The sequence below is a fragment of the Phascolarctos cinereus genome, unplaced genomic scaffold (assembly GCF_003287225.1).
Source record: "Phascolarctos cinereus isolate Bilbo 61053 unplaced genomic scaffold, phaCin_HiC Scaffold_1;HRSCAF=81, whole genome shotgun sequence".
NCBI lineage: Eukaryota > Metazoa > Chordata > Mammalia > Diprotodontia > Phascolarctidae > Phascolarctos > Phascolarctos cinereus.
In genome coordinates, this window is record NW_027555514.1 from 214,531,469 (window position 1) to 214,553,826 (window position 22,358).

Below are 22,358 nucleotides of genomic sequence, written 5' to 3' on the forward strand. Positions count from 1 at the left end.
ACAGGGAGGCAGATTTCAGTTCAGTAGACTTATTTAATGTTTTAAAACTAATCACAGATGGAACAGACCATCATGAGAGATAGTAAGTTTCCCATCACCAATGGTATGCAAGTGGAGCAATCACCTGTCAGGGATACTGTAGCTGAAACCTCTCAAGTTCATTCCATTCCTAAAATTGGAATCTATGAAGATGTCCAATAGGCCGTTGAAAATCCAGGTCTAGAGCTTGGTAGACAGGTGAGGAGGAGAAGGAACAAGCATTTACTTAGTGCTTTATAAATATTATCTCAAGTCTGTGACTCACCCATACATGAATCACTCACTTGCAGGATGACACTCGTGTCACTGAAGGGCACCCTCTGTGGATGAGATCCCAGATCTATTGGAGTACTGTAGTAATTTACATAGATAGTTGAAAACCAGACCTTGGGAAAGAAATTATGTTAAGGGATTGGGAAAGGGAAGAGCAGATGGATGAAGGAGAAAGAGAAATGGTTAGAGGCAGGAAGAGAACCTGGAAAGTGTGGGAATGAGGATTCTGGAGAGAGAAAAATAGTGTCAAATATTGCAGAAATGTTAGGGAAGGTGGTGACTGGTTTTTTTTAACCAGTACATCAGATTTGGTAGGAAAGTGATCACTGATATTTCTGAGAGATCATTGGGGAGCTCTGTGCTCTAGCTCATGCCTTGGTAGGTAGGATGAAAGGACTTTGGGTGTTTAGTATGAAGAGTGTTGGGAAAAATGGCAATGACTGTTTTGGGGTATTTGAAAGTTTTTCAAGTAGAAGGAGAGCAGGTCTTTCTGCCTAGCCCAGGGGGACAGAACTAGGAGCAATGACAGAGCTCAATATGAAGGAAACTTTTTTTTTTCCCCATGACTTTTAACATTTAATCAGATGGGATAAATGAATACAGAAGATCAAGACCTCCACGGCTCTGTGCTGCAGACTCTCGGAAGGAGAACTTGGTTTTTATTTTTTATTTTTTTTCCACTTCCACAAGTTTTTGAGTTCCAAATTTCTCACCCCTCCCCCCACCCCAAGATGGTATGCATTCTGAATACCCCTTCCCCTGGTCTGCCTTCTCTTCTATCTCTCCCCCCTCCCTTCTCTTATCCCCTTCCCCTTCTATTTTCCTGTAGAGCAGGATAGACTTCTGTACCCCCATTTCCTGTATTTCTTATTTGCCAGTTGCATGTGAAAACATTTTTTTTGAAACATGTGTTTTTAAAACTTTGAGTTCCAAATTTTCTCCCTTCCTCCCTCCCCACCCACCCTCATTGAAAAGGCAAGCAACTCAATATAGGTTGTACATGTGCAGTTATGCAAAACACTTCCATAGCAGACATGTTGTGAAAAACTAACTCTATTTCCCTTAATCCTATCCTGCCCTCCCATTATTCTATTCTTTCTTTTGACCCTGTCCCTCGTCAGAAGTATTTACTTCTGATTACCCCCTTTCCCAATCTGCCCTCCTCTCTATCACCCCCCTGCTCTCTTGACCCCTTCTCCCCCTATTTTCCTGTAGAGTAAGACAGATTTCCATACCCATTATGAGAATAAGATTCCCTTATTCCCTCTTACCTTCCCCTGTTTTCCCTCCACTGTGAGAGACTTTTCTTTTCTTTTTTTTTTTGTGAGATAATTTACCCCATTCTACCTCTCCCTTTCTTCTCTGAGTATCATCCTCTCTCATCCCTTAATTTTATTCTCCAGATATGACCCCTTAATCTTCAACTCACCCTGTGCCCTCTATCTATCTATATATACATCATACAATTTTTTTTCCCTTCAACTACCCTAATACTGACAAAGTTCTCATGAGTTACAAATATCATCTTTCCATGCAGGAATGTAAACAGTTCAATCTTAATAAGTCTCTTATGATTTCTCTTTCTTGTTTACCTCTTCATGTTCCACTGGAGTCCTGTATTTGAAAGTCAAATTTTCTGTTTAGCTCTGGTCTTTTCATCAGGAATGCTTGAAAGTCCTCTATTTCACTGAATGACCATTTTTTCCCCTGAAGGATTATACTCAGTTTTGCTGGGTAGGTGATTCTTGGTTGTAATCCTATCTCCTTTGCCCTCCGGAATATTATATTCCATGCCCTGCAGTCCTTTAATGTAGAAGCTGCTAAATCTTGTGTTATCCTGATTGTGTTTCCACAGTACTTGAATTGTTTCCTTCTGGCAGCTTGTAATATTTTCTCCTTGACCTGGGAACTCTGGAATTTGGCTACAATATTCCTAGGAGTTTTCCTTTGGGGATCTCTTTCAGGAGGAGATCTGTGGATTCTTTCAATTTCTATTTTGCCCTCTGGTTCTAATATATCAGGGCAGTTTTCCTTGATAATTTCTTGAAAGATGATGTCTAGGCTCTTTTTTTGATCATGGCTTTCAGATAGTCCAATAATTTTTAAATTCTCTCTCCTGGATCTATTTTCCAGGTCAGTTGTTTTTCCAATGAGATATTTCACATTGTTTTCTAATTTTTCATTCTTTTGGATTTGTTTTACAGTGTCTGATTTCTCATAAAGTCACTATCTTCCAATTGCTCTATTCTAATTTTTAAGGAAGTATTTTCTTCAGTAATCTTTTGGACTTCCTTTTCCATTTGGCCAATTTTTCTTTTTAGGGCATTTTTCTCCTCATTGGCTTTTTGGACCTCTTTTGCCATTTGGGTTAGGCTGTTTTTTAAGGTGTTATTTTCTTCAGTATTTTTTTGGGTCTCCTTTAGCAAGCTGTTGACTTGTTTTTCGTGATTTTCTTGCATCACTCTCATTTCTCTTCCCAGTTTTTCCTCTACTTCCCTTACTTGCTTCTCAAAATCCCTTTTGAGCTCTTCCAAGGCCTGGGACTGATTCATATTTTTCTTGGAGGCTTTGGATGTAGGAGCTTTGACTTTGTTGTCTTCTTTTGTTTGTATATTTTGATCTTCTTTGTCACCAAAGTAAGATAATATAGTCTGACTCTTTTTGCGCTGTTTGCTCATGATCCCAGCCAATTACTTGAGTTTTAAACTCTTTGTTAAGGTAAGAGTCTGCTTCCAATGTGGAGAGTGTACTGTCCCAAGCTTCAGGGGTTTGTGTAGCTGTTTTCAGAGATACCTGTAGGGACCTGTAAATTTTCAGTTCTTCTAAGGTGGTATGATAAGGGGCGAGGTGTTTACTCCTTTCCTGGCCTGTGACCACAAGCACTCCTTTCTGTCCCGTAACTGTGAGGAGGGGTTTCTCTGCACAGCCACTACAAGCTCCACCACGCCAGTGCTCCTCCTCACCCCAGCACTGCCGCCCAGAACCGTGACCCAGATCCACACAGGGGCAAAGCAAGAGATCCCTGCAGTCCCTCTCTGATCAGCCACTGGATTCCCCCTCAGTCTTTGTGCCGGAAGCTCAGGAAGTAGCTGCCCCCGCCCCGGGCCACGCTCTTGGGGAATGGAGCTGAAACCCCGCCTTCCTTTCTCAGCACCGACAGAAACAGACTTTTCCCACTGACCTTCTAAGTTGTCTTTGGCCTTAGTGGATTGAGGAGTCTGGAAACCTCCACAGCTGCCCATGATTCAGTCCTCTGAGGCCTGCTCCAGGTTCACTGCAGTCTGCGTGCCCATGCCGCGCTGCGCTGCGCTCCTAGCCCGTCAGGATATACCTTTCTGATCAATCATCCAGGTTGTCTTGGGCTGGAAATTTGTTTCACTCTGTCTTTTTGTGGGTTCTGCTGCTTCAGAATTTGTTTAGAGCCATTTTTTATGAGTATTTGGAGGGGTTTGGGGGAGAGCTCAAGCAAGTCACTGCTTTCACTCTGCCATCTTGGCTCCTCCCCCTGAAGGAAACTTCTTTAAAAATTGTAGTTGTCGGGGCAGCTAGGTGGCTCAGTGGATAGAGTCAGGAGGACCTGAGTTCAAATCCAGCCTTAGACCAAACACTTAACACTTACTAGCTGGGTGACCCTGGGCAAGTCACTTAACCCCAATTGCTGGCAAGTCACTTAACCTCAATCACCTAAAAAAAAAAAAAGATAGTTGTCTTCATTCAGAATGAACTGCTTCATGAAATTGTGGAATGCCTCTCACTGGAGGTGAGTAAAGGCTAAGTGATCTCTAGGTGGAGTTGGATCATACTCTCCGAATACACTTGGTGTTAAATTGGAGGCCTAATCCTTGGTAACAGTTTATTGGATAGGAGGCAGGGTTCAGACCTTCATGGGTCTGCTCTACAGAGAGTGAGGTAGTGATCATGGCTGGAGACCCCACTTAGGTTAGAATAAACCTCCGTGAAGGTGGAAGGTTTTAGGAGAGCTACCACATGGGGAATACAGTCTGGATAAATGTGCGAGCAAGACCAGCAAATGTGTCCCAATCCTAACCATGAACCAGCCTGATATATCTGCTGGCATTGGTGAGGTGGTTCCATTTCAGGCTGATGTTTAGTCAACTCAGTTCATTATGGCAGGAGAAAATTGTGGGAAGCTTCTCAATTTGCCCAAACCCCCTATTAACATTAAGCAGGTCTGCATTCCAGGGGGCATTGCTGAGATTTCCACCCCTACACAAATATCAACTTTAACAGAGTGCACAGAGAGAGTCCTGAATCCATTGGTGCTAGCACCTACTGTGAAAAAGTCTTTGATCTCCCTGAGGGTAATGTCCCCATTGAGACTCCACGCACCACCCTTGGCCAGTTCTATCCCCTTGGACACCTCCTTGCAAAGATTTTGATATGCTGGACTATCCTACTACTTGCTTATTGATGACTCTACCTGTTATGGGTCTGACATTGGCCTCTTTCTTCTTCTTCATACAATATTCTCTTTCCCCTGGGGGCATTTTTACTGTCCCCCGTGCATGGAATACTCTCTCTTCTCATCTCCTTCAAATCCTTCCTTCAAGTCAATCTAAAGTCCCCACCTTCTACAGGAAGCCTTTCCCAATCCCCCTTAATTCTAGTGCTTTCCTTCTGTTGATTTCTCCAATTTATCCTGTATGTCTTATTTATACATGGTTTGCATATTGTCTCCCCTATTAGTCTGTGGACTCCACAAGAGTTAAGAGCATAGACTTACTTTTGCCTTTCTTTGTATTTTCAACATTTGGCATAGTGCCTGGCACACAAATACTTAATGTTTATTTGATTGACTGATGCCTATTTCTCCTTCTCTGCAGTGCCTGATCAGATTTCCAGGATAAGTCTAGATTGGTCTTCTTGGGATGGCCTTTGTGAGGGGAGGGAATAGATCATTGTTTGATTGAAGTCAGATTGTGGCTGTTTGCCTATCTGGGTGGTAGGAAGCCTGGAAATTCAACAGCTATCCTACCAAGGGGGGCTTCTTGTGGATGCAGAATCAGGGATAGAACTTTGCTGATATAGCTGATTGCTTTTTTATTCAAGTGGGCCATATCCATATCAGCTTTTACTAATGCTAGGATACTCCTTCAACTAAAGAGAGTAAGCCTTGGACAGAATTTTTTATGATCTTCCCACTTTGATTTCCTCTGATTCAAGGGCCCATTTCACCTCTAGCACTGTAGAGGATTGGGCTAAATCCCATCATATAATCTCTTAATTTGTTTATTTTTTTTTCATTTGGATTATCATCCCCAGGCAGTGAGCTTCATTGATTGTCTCAAAGGCTGGCTCCATCTATTGATTCTTTCTAGAACTTGTATTTGTGACAGGTGTACAACTGGGCTGTAACACTATTAAGGAAAGGACCATTTATTCCTATACTTTCCAGTAGTTTAAAAAAAAATATGTGAGTACTGTATTCTGTCAGATGCTTTTTTCTACATCTATTGAAATAAGCACCAATTTCTAATGTTTTTCACTAATGTTTCTGTTATCAATATGGCTCTTACGTCATTAATAGTATAAATCTGGAGTAGTAATAATGGGTAATATTGATATAAGTTTACCTCTTTGTTGCAGAAATCAGGTCACTTTAATAGTAATGAAAATATTAATAATGGGCAGCTGGGTGGCTCAGTGGATAGAGTACCAGGCCTGGAGTTAGGAAAATGCCTCTTCATGAGTTCAAATCCAGCCTCAGATATTTGCTAGCTGTATGACCCTAGGCAAGTCACTTAACCTTTGTCTGCTTCCATTTCCTCTTCTGTAAAATGGGGCAATAATAAGGTTATTGTGAGGCTCAAATGAGATAAAATTATAAAGAACTTAGCTCTGTACTTGGGACATAGGCAGCACTAGGTAAATAAATGTTAGCGATGATGATGATGATGATGATGAGACTAAAGTAAGTAGTGTGGTGTTCTGGTTCTGGCTAGAGAAGGCAACACACTAACCTATTAGTGTTTTGGGAAGCCAGGAATAGAGTCTTAGATTCCAGTGGGCTGGAGATGGATTGAGAGGGAGGGCCATGGAAGGGGGCTGCAGAAAGTGGCATGGAAGACTAGAGCCCTGGATGGAGATTTGAGACCCATGGGTTCTTATTCCAGCCACATCCTTCATTCCTTGTGACCTTCAGCAAGTCACTTTTCACCACTTTGGACCCCAAAGTCAGAGCCATAGTCTTTGCGACAGTGTTGCTTGGTGAAAGGCCCATGGTCCCAGGCCCCTTTTCCCTCACAGGAAGCAGATATAGGACCCAGCCCTTCACATTCCTAGATGTCGTGAACCCACATGCTTTTCTCTAGCCATGGCAGCTTATTGCTGGTAGGTATATGTAATGTTATGAAATAGTGTTTCTCCTCTGCTATCACCACCTCTTCCAAATCTGACTGCCCAAGCCTTTTCACTCCATAGCTGTGTGGCTTTGGGCAAATCACTTCACTTCTGAGGCTTAGTTTCTTCATCTATAAAATGGGATGGTTGGATCCATCTCTAAAGTCCCTTCCAGCTCTAATATTCTCATAGTTGAGGATTTTTTCTGGCTTGGAATCTGCTATGATGAAGTAAGTGTTCCCATTTTCTGCTCATGGGTTGTTCCTCCTACCTGGATCATTCTTCCCAACCTTCTCTCCTCAGCCCTATTCTTCTTCAGCTTCTGAACCCCATTCTCCCCCTTACACTCCAAGTTATGCTTTCTAGCATCTTCCCTATCCGTCAGCACGGATGCCTAAACTTATGGCTCCCCTACTACCCCTGAGTCTCTTACTCCTGGCTGTACAAGTATCTGTGTAATTTTGTGATACTTCTGTAGCTCTCTTTTAACATCTGTAAAATCAAGAGGTTGGGCTGGGAGGGGAATAGGCATTTCTATAGCACCTACTATGTTCCAAGCACTATACCCTCATTTGATCCTTGCCACAACCCTGTGAGGTAGGTATTGTTATCCCTATTTTAACTGAGGCAAACAGAGGTTAAGTAACTTGTCTAGGGTCACACAGCCAGTAAATAGCTGAAGTCGCATTTGAACTCCAGGCCCAGCACTTTGTCCACTGGATCATCAGCTGGTTGCCTCTGATATCCTTTTCAGCCCTGACATCCTGTGATTTGGCATTCCTGTGTCCTGGGTGTTCTTCATCAGATTAAGAGCTCCCTAAGGACAGGGACCCTGTACACTCCTTCTCCCTCCATTGTCCAGGACAGGGCTTTGTTCATATTGGCAGACTCAGATAAGGCAGGAGGTCTTACCTGAGTCAATGTGTATTGATAAAGAGCTGGGATAACCCAAACATTTCCTTGGGGACGGTCATGGCTAAAAGATGTTTGAGTGACTGGTTGGGCTAGGGGTGGAGAGGACATGAGGTGTATGGGTATACTTTCTTGAAGCAAGGCTCTCTGAGTCACTCTCTCAGAATAAACCATAAGGTTGCCAGAGTGCAAGGAATATCGATTTATTGGAAACCCAGTAATCAAGCCCAGAGGAAAGGGAGAGAGAGAGAGTACAGGAAAGGGCCAGCCGACCTAGTGTATCTGGTATAGAGTGGGGATGAACCTGGTCCTTGCTTGGGGAGGGCGCCCCTTCAAGAAACAGAGATATGGGACCAGAGAAGTCAGGAGCTGGCTAGAGATAGCTGCTCAGAAGATAACAGCTGCAAAATTGAAAACTCCTCTTCTTTCTTCTCTCCCCCTTCCGTCCCGTCTCCCGCCACCCCCGTTCCCCGGTGGACATCCTCGGGTCTCTCAATAATTCTGCCTCCAATTCCGAGGGTTAGGTTCGTGTCTTCGAAAGCGGCGGCTGTTATCTTCTGATTCCCAGGGGGCGGGGAAGGGGTTATTTACAGCCGAAGCTCAGGGCAGCTAAGCAAATCGGACTGAGCGGCTGCTCCCGCGGCTGAAGCTTTGGCCGCAGGGCACACAGGGACCCCCAGTGCTCACCACCACATTCCCGCTACATGGGGCGCTGCAGACGCTGCCCGTCACTGGACGCGACCCTGACACACAGAGGTCTCCGCAGACGACCCCGCCCCGGGAGCTGCTCACACCTGTGGGGTAGGAGGAGAATGGAGGGCAGGTTATCTCTCTGGGGGATCACTGAGTCCCTCCCCACAACCTGAGTCAGGGGACGGAAAACCCTCCAAACGCAGGTGTCTCCCACTGGTCCAGATCCAAGAGAAAGGAATAGATACTTCTGGGTCCCACCTGTATAGCTGAGGAATACTTTAAAGAAAGTATAACTCTCCAGCTGCAATCACTCCTGCTGCAAAGAGGGATCATTTGATTTTAGATTTAGAGCTGGAAGAGATCTTTGAGGTCATCTAGTCCAACCCCATTTTGCAGATGAAAACTGTGACCTGACTAGCCTAAGGTTGCACAGGTAAGTGATAGCTGAGTTTCTAATATAGATCTTCTCAAATTTCTTGGAGCATTTTAAGGTCCACGAATCCCTTTCTTCTAACAACTCTATGGAGCAGGGGATACAATATTATTAGCCTCATCTTGCAGATGAGGAAACAAGTTGAGAGAAGTGAGATGACTTGGCCAAGGTCACACTAGAAAGTGTGCAAGGCTTGCAACCCCAATGTCAGAGATTGTTAGAAGATGAGATAGGATCTAGCTGCAGGTCATCTTATTGAAGTGATTATTATTATTATTATTATTGAGCAATTAACATCCAGGGATACTGCCATTCCCATCAGCCCATTCCCTCTTGTCTAACTTAACTTCTTTCAGGACCTCAATTACTTACAGACATTCACAGCTCCAACACCTTCACACAACCTGGGGGAAGGGAAAATGAAACACCATTAGATGGGAAGTGAGTGAGACATATCTTTTATAAAAAGTATTTGGCCCCAAATGCTGATCATCTCTCTTTTCCAAAGATTCTAATGAAAGTTTTGTGCAAATAGATTCAAATTAAAGTAAATGTGATCATGGTAACACTGAGTGTGGATGGAGAATGGAGCATCATTATATAGAGAGGGTAGGCCTAAACCTAAGGAAGAAGGGCTGATGCCAGGGATTCACCTTTGCTCTTCACCCTCCAGCAGCCGTTTGTAGGTGGCGATCTCGATGTCCAGCCCCAGCTTGGAGTTCATGACCTCCTGATACTCCTTCAGTAGACAAGCCATGTCCTGCTTGGCCTTCTGCAGAGCCTCCTCCAGCCCTGCCAGCTTGCAGCGGGCATCATTGAGGGCAGTCTCACCCTGCTGCTCAGACTGGGTCACAGCAGCCTCCAGCTTGGAATTCTGGGGGAACACAAGAATCAGGTGAAGAGATAATGGGTTGTCAAATTGTCCTGGAATCACAGACTCCCCAACAGAGGCAAATCTAATTATTCTTCTATCTTTGTTCAAAACTCTACCCTTCTCCTCCTTTCTCCTCCTCCCCCACATCTACATGCACATCAACTAGATTAGGAAGACAAGGGCTTCTCTCCAGGAGAAGGTTCCACAGCATCCTTCTATCCTTTTTCTCGGTGTATCGCCAGATGAGCTGGTTGGGAAGTTCTCCTTGGTATCCAAACAGAATTCCTCCTGCTACAATCTAACTGAATTCTTTAATTTTGGAGAGTGGTCAGTGTCAATACCTGGCACTTGGCGTTCTCCACCTCAGCGGTCAGCCTCTGGATCACGCGGTTCAGTTCATTGATCTCCTCCTTTGTCCTGCGCAGACTCTCCCCATGGCGGATCACTGTGGCCTTCATCTCCTCACACTGTAAGGGGAGGGGGAGAGGGTGGTATCCCATAATTCACACATAGGTACATGAGGGACCATCTCATCTATGCACTGTTCCTCACTAGGAAAGAAGACTCCATAACTTCCCAGGGAGCAGAAGCTCCAGATAAAGGGAAAATCCTTCACCATCCTTCCCATTGCTGCTAGACAATCCCACCATACCTCAAGTCACTATCTTAACTCTCCACAACAGATCCTCTAAACCTTTTCATTCCTTCTCAAGCTTCCTACGTACACACTCCTAGATGAGAACCTTACCTCATATTTTGCAGAAAAAAATAAGTCCATTCACCATGAGCACCCTCCTCTCCCCTCTTCCTCATCTACCTTCTGCCATCATCTCCTCCTTCACCCTGTCTCATATGATGAAGCAGCCTTACTCCTCACCAAGGGCAACTCCTCTACCTGCCCAAGTGATCCCTTTCCTTCCTGTCTCCTCCAACAGATCGCCCCCTCTGTCACTCCACTCTGTAGCTTATTTTTATCTTTCTGTTTCCTTACTGTCTACAGAAATGCCCATGTTCCCCTCATCCTCAAAGAGCCCTCAACTGATTCTCCGTTCCTGCTAATTATCTTCCTATATACCTTCTGCCCTTTGTGGGTGAACTGGAAAAGGTCATCCATCTACAATAGGTGCTTCTGTCATGTCTCATCTTGTTTTCTTCATAACCCCTTCTAAACCCTCTCCTGACCTCATCATTTCATCAAAACTACTCTTTCCAAAGTGACCACGGATCTTTTAATTGACAAATTCAATGGCTGTTTCTCAATTCTCCTTCTCTGAGACCTTTCTTCAGCCTTTGATGCCATGGATTACTCTCTTCTCTCTAGGTTTCTGGGACACTGTCTCCTGGCTCTCCTCCTACCTATCTGACTGCTCCTTCTCAGTCTCCTTTGCTGAATCATCATCCAGGTCACGCGGTCTGACTATCATTGTCCCAGAGGGCTCTGTCCTGGGCCCTCCCCCTTCACTTGGTGATCTCCTTAGCAACCATGGATTTGGCTCCCATCTCTAAAAGGCCACACGTGGCATCCCAGGCCTCAGCATCATATAATGCTAATCTCTCCGCAATCTCCAGTCTTGCAGCTCCAACTGCCTTTCAGACACCTCGAACTGGATGTCTAATAAACATCTTAAGCCAAACACGTCCAAAACAGAACTCACTATCTTTCCTAAATCCTCCCTCCTGCTTAACTTCCCTGTTAATGTAGAGGCCGATACCATCCTCCCCTCCCCTCAGGCTTTCAATCTAAGTGCCATCCTCAACTCTTCACTGTATCTCACCTCCAATATCCAATCTGTTGCCAAGGCCTCTCCATTTCACCTCTGCAACGTCTCTCAAATATGTCACCTTCTCTCCTCTGACACTGCCACCACTTTGGTGCAAACCTCATGACCTCATGTCTGACCTATTGCAACAGCCTGCTGGTGGGTCTGCCTGTCTCAAGTTTTTCCCTACTCCAAATCTATTTTCCATTTAGCCACCTAAGTGATTTTCCTAAAGTGAAGGTCTGACCATGTTATGCCCCCTACTCAAAAACCTCCAGTTGCTCTTTATTACCCCAGGAGCAAATAGAAAATCCCAGTTTGGCATCTAATGCCCTTTATAACCTAGCCCCCTCCTACCTTTCCAGTCTTTTTCACCTTACCGCCTTCCGTGTACTCTTCAATCCAGTGACCTTGGCCTCCTGACTGTTCCATGAACAAGACATTCCATCTCTCTGCTCCAGGCATTTTCTCTGGCCGTCCCTAATGTCTGGCATGCTCTCCTTCCTCACCTCTGCCTACTGCCTTCCCTGGCTTCCTTTAAGTCTTACCTAAAATAAAATCTTCTACAAGAAGCCTTTTCCAATCCCTCTTAATTCTAATGCCTTCCTCTTCTTATTTATTTTTGATCATAATATCATATAACATATATTTTATTTTAATAATCTTATCATAATATGTATATTTATATATTTTATATATTATATTAATATACTATAACATATTGTATATTACATATTATAATTTTATCATAATGTCATATATATCTTGTTTGTATATATTTATTTTCTTGTTGCCTCCCCCATTAGATTGTGAGCTCCTTGAGGGCAGGGACTATCTTTTGCTTCTTTTTTGTATCGCCAAGGCTTAGGTATGGTGCCTGGAATATAGTAGATACTTAAGTGTCACAGTAGATAGGGCATGGGGCCTTGAGTCAGGAAGACCTGAGTTCAAATGTGCCTTCAGACACTTACTAGCTGTGTGACCCTGGGCAAGTCACTTAACTTCTGTTTGCTTCACTTTCCTCATCTGTGAAATGAGGATAATAATAGCACCTACCTCCCAGAGTTGTGAGATAATAACTCTGTAACAACAATAACAATTATAAATGTTTACTGACTAAACATCATTTCTGGTAAGCGAGAGTCAGGCTCATTTACCTTGCTTCGGTACCAGGACTCGGCCTCAGCCCGGCTGCGGCTGGCGATGTCATCGTACTGAGCCTTGATCTCGGCAATGACACAGTCCATGTTGAGTTCTCGGCTGTTGTCCATCTTCACCACGACCGAGGTGTCTGAGATGTGGGTGTGAAGGACTCGGATCTCCTGTGGGGCAGGATCACCAAAGCTTATTCAGAATAGACCCTCGCCTCTCTAAAATTGCCTTTCAAATCCTCCTTCTCCTCTCCCTTAATATAACTCCTCTGTGGCCCACATCCTCAGAATCCCCCTACCCAGACACACAGTCCCACAGAAACCCACAAAGAGTGGAAAAGGTTACCCAGGGTCATTTCATTTCTGTTATGTCTACTGCTGACGTCCAACAGATCTACAGGTTTCTTATAAAATATCCTGCCTAGGTATTTTAGGCAATGGTAGACCTGTTGCCTAGTTTCTATCTAACCCACAGATTCTCCAGAAATTCCTTATCTATTTCCATTTATCATCCTTCCGTCTTCTTTTGGGTACTGTACTTGTGCCAGAGCCTAACTCCTTGGCAGGTTACTGGTGTTTATAACCATCTCCATAGTAATAGTGAATAACAGGGGTTACCATGTTATGATGACCTCAAGTCACCAAGACATAGGATTTTCTGCTACCTGAGTTCCCATTTGAAACAGCTCTTCCTGGTGTATCTCCTGATTCCTCCTCTACCCTACTACCCCTTTAGCCACTGAATACCACATCTTCTGCTTGTTTGGTTCCATAGATCAGAAAGTAGGAAGTCCTTTTTGTCATCCCACCCTCACGCCTCCTCCTGGAACACAGTGCTTCTCACCTCCTCATACAGAGCCCTTAGGAATTGAATCTCCTCTGTTAGGGCCTCGGCATTGGCTTCCAGGTCTGATTTTCGGAGATAGGCAAAATCTACATCCTGCAGAGGAGAATGGGAGATTCAGGGACCTTGAGGTAGATACTCCTTCTCTACTGTTCCCTTCAAAAGTGACTTCACTGCCAGCCTCTCTTAATCTTAGTTTTCACATCTATAAAATGGGGCTAATAATATACTACCTATCTTAGGAATGTTGTGAGGAAATCAATTCAATTATAAAATAACACAACTATGAGTGACGAGGATGAGGATGCCACTAGGTGGTGCAGTGGTCAGAGTGACAAGGCTGGAATCAGGAAGACTCATCTCCTAGAGTTCAAATCTGGCTTCAGGCACTTACTAGCTGTGTGACCCTGGGCAAGTCTATTTGCCTCAGTTTCCTCATCTATAAAATGATCTGAAGAAGGAAATGGCTAACTACTTCAGTATCTTTACCAAGAAAACCCCAAATGAGGTTATGAAGAGTCAGACATGACTGAAATGACCGAACACCGGCAACAAAATTATTATTATTATTTCTCCTACTTTTTTCTTTTGGCTAAGGTTAGACAAGTATGTTTAGCAAATTTTTATGATACCCTGTCACTGGGAGGGGCTTTTGGAGACAGGAAGGATTTCTAAGAATTGGTGACATTTTGGATGATGATACAAGGGATGCCAAGTCAAGAAGGAGCTTGGACTACAGTCAGGCAAGGTCAGCTGCCTCTTTCAGTAGGCTATTCAAGAAGCACAATGAGGAACTTTTTCCAAATGCACATAACTTGGGTCCTAGATAATCAGTGACACTCATAGGTAGGAGCATCAGTTGTAGACTTAGAAGACCTGAGTTCAAGTGCTAAATTTGCTACTTGATGGCTATGTGATCTTGTTCAAGTCACTTCTCCTCCTATGAGTCTGAATTACTTTATCCAAAAAATGAGAAGGATTAGACTCGCCTTCATGGTCCCTTCCACCTCTGAATCTGTGCTCCTTTGACCTTAGGCTATCAATTGGATAGGGCAGAGGGTATAGGCACCATTAGGTGTTACTATGATGGCTGAGGAGCGTAGGGAGAACAGCGTTGAGGGTCTGGAACTATCTTCAAATCCTACTATGTGCTACATAGAAATGGAGTATGGTGTTCTAGGCAGGGCTACCATGGAGAAGAGAATTAGGGCATTTGGAAAAAAGGATACTTGACGACTGGGTTCCAAGCTGTTGGTGTGCTATGTGATGTTGGCAAAAGTCATTCGACCTCCTTCATGGTCTCAGGCTTCCAATATCTTTCACAGGAGGGTTGAACCTTGTCCTATTTCTAGTCTAGGATATCCTGGGCCTGAGCACTCACCTTCTTCAGGATCACAAACTCATTCTCTGCTGTTGCTCTCAGGGCCACCTCCTCTTCATATCTGGGGGGGAAAGAGGGTTTCAGTTTCTGGGACCCTCAGAGCTCAGAGTTTGTGGAGGAGCAGAAAGAGAGAGAGGAAAGAAGGAAGGGATGGAGGAAAGAAGAGAAGAAGGAAGGAAGGGAGGGAGGGTGGAAGAAAAGAAGGAAGAAAAAAGAAAGAAAGAGGCAGGGAGAGATAGAGGAAGGAAGGAAGGATGGAAAGGAAAAATGAATTTGGATGAGGCCTAAATTTTACTCCCAGAAGGCTGCCTTTTGAGGACCTTAGGTGTCTTGGGATCAAATAGCTTATGGAATTAAAATATTCTTGGGCTGTGAAAGGAATCTGAAGAGGTAATTTTGCCCAACCCTCTACTTCTGTGCTCCAGAGCATTCAAACCATCCCCCAAGAGAACTCTTTCCTAAAAAAGACAAAAAACAAAACAAAACGAAACAGTCTAGGAGTCATCATTACTCCTCATCTGCTAGAATATTCTAACCCTTCCTTGTGGGAAGCATTCTTAGCGTTTTTCTCACTGGAAGTCTTTCTGCTGCAGTGCTAGGTTGCATCTTTCTGCTCTCAGGAGACATTTGCCTGATATAAAGTCAGAATTTGTTTTATCTCCTCCAACTAGACTATAAACCTGTGGAGGGCAGGCAGGGTCATGTTTAATCCTTCTGTATTCTATACAAGTACCAACCACAGTGGAAAGTACATACACACACACACACACACATACACACTACACACATACATATATGTTCTCAATAAATGTTTTTGTTAAAGTCTTTATTTTTTTGTTTCAGCATATGGGGTTAGAAGTATTACTTCTAGTATTTAGCAGATGAGGAAATTGAAGCTCAGATAGTGAAGAAGCTTACTTTTCCCCACTGATATTGACCTTTTCTTCTTCTTGCCCCACTTCTTGAAGATGATACAATGGAAAGGAAATATTGCTAAGTCAAGAATTTGCCTACGGTCTACCAATCAGAAAATGCTAGAGGTCTTGAAATGGCAAGTTATCAGTGTTCCCATCTCCATTTAGGAGCCAGAACTAAACACCTTTAATAGAACCTAGAGAGGTGAGAACTGTTCTTATGATTACTGCACCCCCTCCCAGCTCCCTAACGCCACTCCACAAACCTCCCTATCCCCCTGTGCCTATATGTCTATCTAACAACTTTCACCATCTGGAAGTTTTTTTGTTGTCTGACTCAAATCCTTCTGCTGGGACTTAAATCCATTCCCTGCGATTCTTTCCCCGAACACTCACTTTTTCTTGTAGCCCTCCAGCACTTCCTGCACGTGGTTGAGCTCAGCTGCCAGGCGACCACTGTCAGCCTCCACGCACTCCAGCTCCCGCCTCAGGGTCTCGATGTAGCCCTGGAACAGCGGCTCCAGATTGCTCTCGCAGCATTTCCGGCTCTGGTAGAATTGCCACTTGGTCTCCAGAAGCTTGTTCTGTTGCTCCAGGAATCGAACCTGCCATCCCAGGGAAGGGGAAAAGTCATCAGGGACATTCAGAGGGAGAGAATACCTCAGCACCCCTTGGAAAGCGTGGAAACATGGATCAAAATCATAGCAAATGTCTGCCCAGGGGCATGGACGAGATAACTTCTTGTGGGAACGCTACCACTCCTATCCCTCAGCCTTAGGATAGAGGAGGTTTGATCTGTGATTTCATTGTTACTTGGGTAAGGATCCCCCCTCCTTCATCTCTGATGCAGGTCTTTAGCATCTTCAAGCCCTAGAAAAATGTCTAGAGAGCAGAGAGAAGTGACTTGAACCCAGGTCTTCCTGGACTATCCATTATACCATGATGTCTCTTAGTATGAGAATCCTATACAGAAAAGCCCATTGTCTAAGGACAATTTGATTGGAAGAGACCTGGCAAATATTTCAAGGTGTGGGGCTGTAAGCATTTTTGAGGATAGTAGAAAGAGAACTCATCTGGAGTCTAGCTCTGGTTCTGCCATCTGTTTGTCACATGAGTCCCTTTCCCTCTCTTTCATCATTTTTAAAAATGAGGTGGCTGGACTAGAAGCTATGAGTAGAAGTTGCCGGGAGGCAATTGGGGCTGTGCAAATGTGGAAGGGTTTGCCTCAGGAGACACTGGAAGTCTTCAGGTAAAGACTGGATAAACTGCTTGTCAGGTGCTGTGGGGCAGGGGGAATTCCTGTGCAGGTCTGGGTTCAACAAGATGACCTCTAAAGTCCTCTTTCCTCTGTGATTTCCAATTTTGACACTGCAGGGTTTTGTGATTCTGTGTGAAGATAGTGTGTGTGGGGGGGGCAGCTAGGTGGTGCAGTGGATAGAGCACTGGCCCTGAAGTCAGGAAGACCTGAGTTCAAACCCAGCCTCAGACACATAACACTCACTAGCTGTGTGACCCTGGGCAAGTCACTTAACCCCAACTGCCTCACCAAAAAAAAAAAAAAAGAAAGAAGGAAAGAAAAAGAAAAAAACCAGAAAATATGGAGAGGGTAGCTTGGTTACACAGGTTGTCGTCCTCTTTCCTCACCTCTTGGAGTCCCTAGCTTCTTTCAGGGCCCAGTTTAACACCAATTCTTTTTTTTTTTTTTTTTTGGCAATTGGGGTTAAGTGACTTGCCTAGGGTCACACAGTAAGTATCAACTGTTTGGTCTAAGGCTGGATTTGAAGTCAGGTCCTCCTGACTTCAGGGCCAGTGCTCTACCCACTGCGCCACCTTGCTGCCCCTTAACACCAATTCTTAAGTGGTCTTTTCCTAGTTCCACCGCACCCCCCAAATTAGTGCTTTCCCCACATCCTCCAAAAATTACTTTGAATATATTTTCTCTTTACTTATCCGTTTATGTGTTGTTTCTTCTCAATAGAATGTAAGCTTCCTGAGGGCAGACTATTACAGTTTTGTCTTTGGATCCCCAGTGTCTTGGCATAGAGTAAGTGCTTGCTGAATTGAATTGAGATGGAGTTCATTGCCTAGGCTTCTGTACCTACTCTCCACCCCTTCTTTGGTGTGGGACTTCTGGAAGCTCCCAGATTGATGAGGGAATTATCAGAGGTCTTATTACTCAACAAAAGTAAGAGATACATTTTATCTCCACGTTCCCAAACACTCATTTCTACTCTCCAGGCAAACGAGAGGTAGATGTTCTCCCACTAAGGATAGAACTGTTATCCAAATATCTTCCTCCCCTCTATTGCCAGGAGTTCTCTCTCCTCAGAAAATAATATCATCTTGTGTTTGTACAGCCTTTACACTTTCTGAAGTCCTTTCACTTTTGTTATTTTATCTTCATGACAATTTCCATGAAGGAAGAAGTTAGGAGAGTTATTGTTGCCCTCATTTTACTGAGGGTAAAATTTTACCCAACTTAAATTAAATTTATCCAAATTAAATTAAAATTAAAAAAAATCACCCAATTAAAAAATTTAGGGTTAAGGTTATGGTTTACTGAAGCTTAGAGCAGTTAAGTTACTCCAGCTAGCACTTGTGGGAGCTGGGACTGGAACCTAGGTCTTCTGAATAGAATGTTCTTTCTTTCTGGGGATTTGCATCCTGAAATATACAATACTAACATTTGCATATTGAAACACTTTCCCACAGGATCCTGGCAAGTAGCCTTTGTCTTATCTTGCTGATCTATCCACTGCCTCCATAAAATTTCATTTGTGTTTATCAAAGACAACTAGATCTGGAAAGGACCACAGAGATCATCTAGTCCATATCTTCCATTTGGTTGATGAGGAAATTAAGGCTCAGAGTGGTTTGTTAGTACTGGGAGTAGAATCCTACACTCCTTCTCTGGAAATCTATCCATGGAGTCTCTGACGATCTCTCACAAAGACCTCTGGGAAACTAGCCTTTCTGGCCCAAGGATGTGGGGGCCCCAGAGAACAGTGGAGGGTGACTCAGGGCCAAGGGTTGGGGAATCTGTCCTAACTGGGGAGATGAGGGGAGCAGCAATGACTGAACCTGCAGACATGTGGCCCCGGGGCCAGGCCTTCGGGGTCTTTGCTAGACCGCATGGGATCAGAACATTTAAAGTCGGATTAAAGCGCCTTCAATGGGACCTAGTTCAACCCCTCATTTTATGAAAGGGGAAACAGAGGCTCATAGGGGACTTGTCTAGGTTCTTCCTGTCCTAAGGGAAATTGTCTGGCCCCGGTTCACCTTGTCGATGAAGGCGGCGAACTTGCTGTTGAGACACTTGATTTGCTCCTTCTCCTCATGCTTCACGCACTGGGCGTTGGGGTCGATCTCCAGGTTGAGGGGGGTCAGGAGGCTTCATTGACAGACACGGTGGTGATGCAGGGGGGACTGGGCCCGCACACTCCCCCAGAGCGGTAGCCGAAGCTCCGGCCGCAGGAGCCAGCCCTGTAGCCCGCACAGACGCTGCGGCTGCCAAAGCCGGTCAGTCCCCTGTAGCAGGACACTCCTCGATAGGGAGCAGCGCTGATGCAGCAGCGGTCACCCAGCCTAGGCACGAAGGCTGAGCAGGAGCTGAAGTTCCGGATTCTGCTGCTGGAGCTGGGGCGGAAAGAACGGCAGGACATGATGCTGCTGGAGAAGGCAGACGAGGTCAAGACTGGAAGCGGCACCAGGTTGTCTGTGCGAATCTGATGCCATCCCTTTTCTTATATTCCCCAGCCCAGTGGGGTTGGGCAGCATAAAAAGACCGAGGAAGCATTTATGAGCTTGAACTCCTTGTATCATACACTCCTTGTATAGTAAGTATTTGTAGTGAGCTTCTGCTGGGGACTCCCCCCAACCTCCACCCCCGGAAATGAGGAAAGATATCAAAGCTGGGTTAGCCTGTCTATCAGCCCCTATAAAATAGCATCCTTCTCCTGCCCAACTGTTTTATGGAGTAGGGGAATAGACTGAAAATTAAAAAACAATTTCTGCCCTGGTGCTCCTAATTGGGCTATGGGAAGTCAGGCCTTTCTCTCTCCGTGTGCCTTTAGGGCAAGCAGCCAGAAGATGAATGCTAGGCGAGGTTCACAGTGGATGGTGCTTCTAGGATTTCTGAGGTGATGAAATTGAATGAGGCATGAGTCATCCTGACGCCTTCTTATGCATCTCACACTTCCTTTCCTAACTCAGATCCACTCCCCTTCTCTATCCAGGAGGCTTTCTCTGATCAATCCCATCTACCCTTAAAAGATGACCCTTTAAATAAATTTCCTTTTAGCATTTTTCTGTGCTCTATTTGTAAAGGCTTTGTCTCGTTCATTTCATTCTGTATTAAGTTTAGCTCATTTTCAGTAGGGTGGAAGAGAACTATTTCTTCCTAAGGGTAAAAAAAAAAATCTTACCATTTCTTTCCTCAGAATTCAATCAAGTCATTCTTTCTTTAGCAAACCATACTAAGTGTTCACTGAGTACATTGTACTGATTTAGATGCTTTACAAATGCCTTGTCCTGGATGCCTTCCTGGTCCACTTTCCCCTTTCCCAGGCCCCACAGGACTGAAATGAGGCATTCAGTTTAGATGGTTGCTGTTTCTGTGCCTTTGGTTTGTGTCTATTTTTCCCATGAGATTGGAGGAGGGATTTTGAAGATCATCTTAACTAAATTCCAATTTTACAGGTGAGAAAACTAGATTCTGAAACTCCCAGCTCAAGGAGAAAATATTATGAGCAACAAGAAAAAAACAATTCAAATACAGTGGAGCCACAATTAGAATCACACAAGACCTAGCAATGGCTACACTAAAAGACTGCAGATCTTGGAACACAAATGCCTTGTCCTGGATGCCTTCCTGGTCTACTTTCCCCTTTCCCAGGCTCCACAGGACTGAAATGAGGCATTCAGTTTAGATGGTTGCTGTTTCTGTGCCTTTGGTTTGTGTGGGGCCGAAAGAGGAAAAGTTACTTACCTAAGGTCTTACCAATTTATTTTTAGAATTAATTTATTTTAAGCTTAAATACTAAAACTTAAATATACAATAAGAAAAGAAAAGAAACACATTATAAACTGAAATATAAAATAAGAAAAGAAAAAAAAAGCATTGCCATGTGCACAGTAGAACATAAGAGAGGATTCAAAATATACAGCAGTAAATTTCCATTTTAAGAAAGCCATTATGTTCTGAGCTGTCCCTCTTTTCTTTGCTTCTTTGTAAGTTTTCTTTTGTTTTTTGCTATGCACTTTTTATTTTGTTCTTTTTTCTCCCTTTGTCCTACACCTCCCCCCCCCCCAGGCTACAATTGAACATGGCTATATTTGTGTGTAAATATATACTCACACACATCAAACAAACGTATACATATGTTTACATGCACATACATATGCTTAGATATCTATAATCATGCTCATACATTCATATGCATGTATATAAGACTATACTATACTTGTTTGTCATCTGTTTTTCTGAGGATGGATAATGTCTTCCTTCATAGGTTCAAATCTTTCCCTATTTTTCTAAGTCCGCCAACTCATTGTTTCCTACATCACAGCAATATTCCAAACTTATACTGTCTAGTTTTGTTTTTTTTTGGCTAGGCAATAGGGTTAAGTGACTTGCCTAGGGTCACACAGCTAGTAAGTGTCAATTTCTGATGTGCAAATTCTCACACTGAATATTTAACAACCAGCTGTTAAGCCCAAATAAGCTGGTTGCAGCTTGTACAAGCTGTCCCTGCTTGTACAACTAAAACCCCTAGACCCTTTCCAGGTCTTTATCACCTACGTTGATATCACCATCTGTTTATTTCTGTTCCCTGCCAATATCTCATCTGAATCCTTTATGCTTCAGTCTCTTTCCTTTCAATGGGAAGAAGTAAAAGCAATAATAGCCCAAAGAGAAAAGCGGAGCAAAAGAAAAATACAGGAAATATCATTCACTCTTGTTAGGAATGCTCTCTGTAATGACAATGCAATGGGGAGAGAGAACAGATGAAGATCAAAGGAATTTTTTTGGAGATAGAATCTTCTTCTCTCCTACAGCAAATCTTAAAACTACCTTTGACAGGACAGAATTGAGGGAATTGCATTGATCTAAAACTAAAAGCAGTCTGGTTAGACCACAGCTGGAGAAAGGAACTGGTTCTTAGGTTAGACTTTGATAGAGTATTTCCTAGACACCTGGGATGGGAGGTTCTAGAATAAGGAACAAGAGAGACAATGGCTGGTCCTTCCCTGGAAAACCTTCTGACCAGGATAGCTCAGCGTTTGGCCATCCAATATCCATTAGGCAGGTTAGACAAGGTACCTTCTAGGAATTTATGAGTCAATTGATTTCTGCACAATGACAATGTGAAGTTAAAAGTAAAAGAAGCAAAAGAGGCCAGCTTATCTGCAATGATGCTGCCAAGTCTTCACTCAATTTTCTGTTGATTAAGCTTATCACCAACTTCCCTTCTTGTGGGTTATGAACACTACACTCTGCCAGGAAGATTCGGCTCTCATCAAACACACAGATGAAGATTTAATGTGAGGAGGCCTGTTTCCATCAACAAACACAGAGTTGAAAGAACCCATTCCTTTGTCCCCAATCAAAATGGCACCTTATTTTTAGACTAGCCATAGAGAGAGCTAGATCAAAAGTAAGAAGGCTTGTTTTTAAATTGTGACTTTTACCATTTAATATTGGTAAGAGGGAAGACGGTGGAGT

At 43.8% G+C, this 22,358-nt stretch overlaps 1 protein-coding gene across 1 annotated transcript; it reads right to left on the minus strand.

Moving 5' to 3' along the window:
• Positions 1 to 7,778: 7,778 nt before the first annotated feature.
• On the minus strand, positions 7,779 to 19,501 carry LOC110194115 (keratin, type II microfibrillar, component 7C-like). The gene is given in 10 exon segments (XM_020966279.2): positions 7,779 to 8,378; positions 9,083 to 9,114; positions 9,364 to 9,584; positions 9,926 to 10,051; positions 12,502 to 12,666; positions 13,340 to 13,435; positions 14,721 to 14,781; positions 16,031 to 16,239; positions 18,914 to 19,026; positions 19,029 to 19,501. Coding segments are annotated over 10 exon segments (1,476 nt in total). The 5' UTR covers positions 19,297 to 19,501; the 3' UTR covers positions 7,779 to 8,193.
• Positions 19,502 to 22,358: the final 2,857 nt, after the last annotated feature.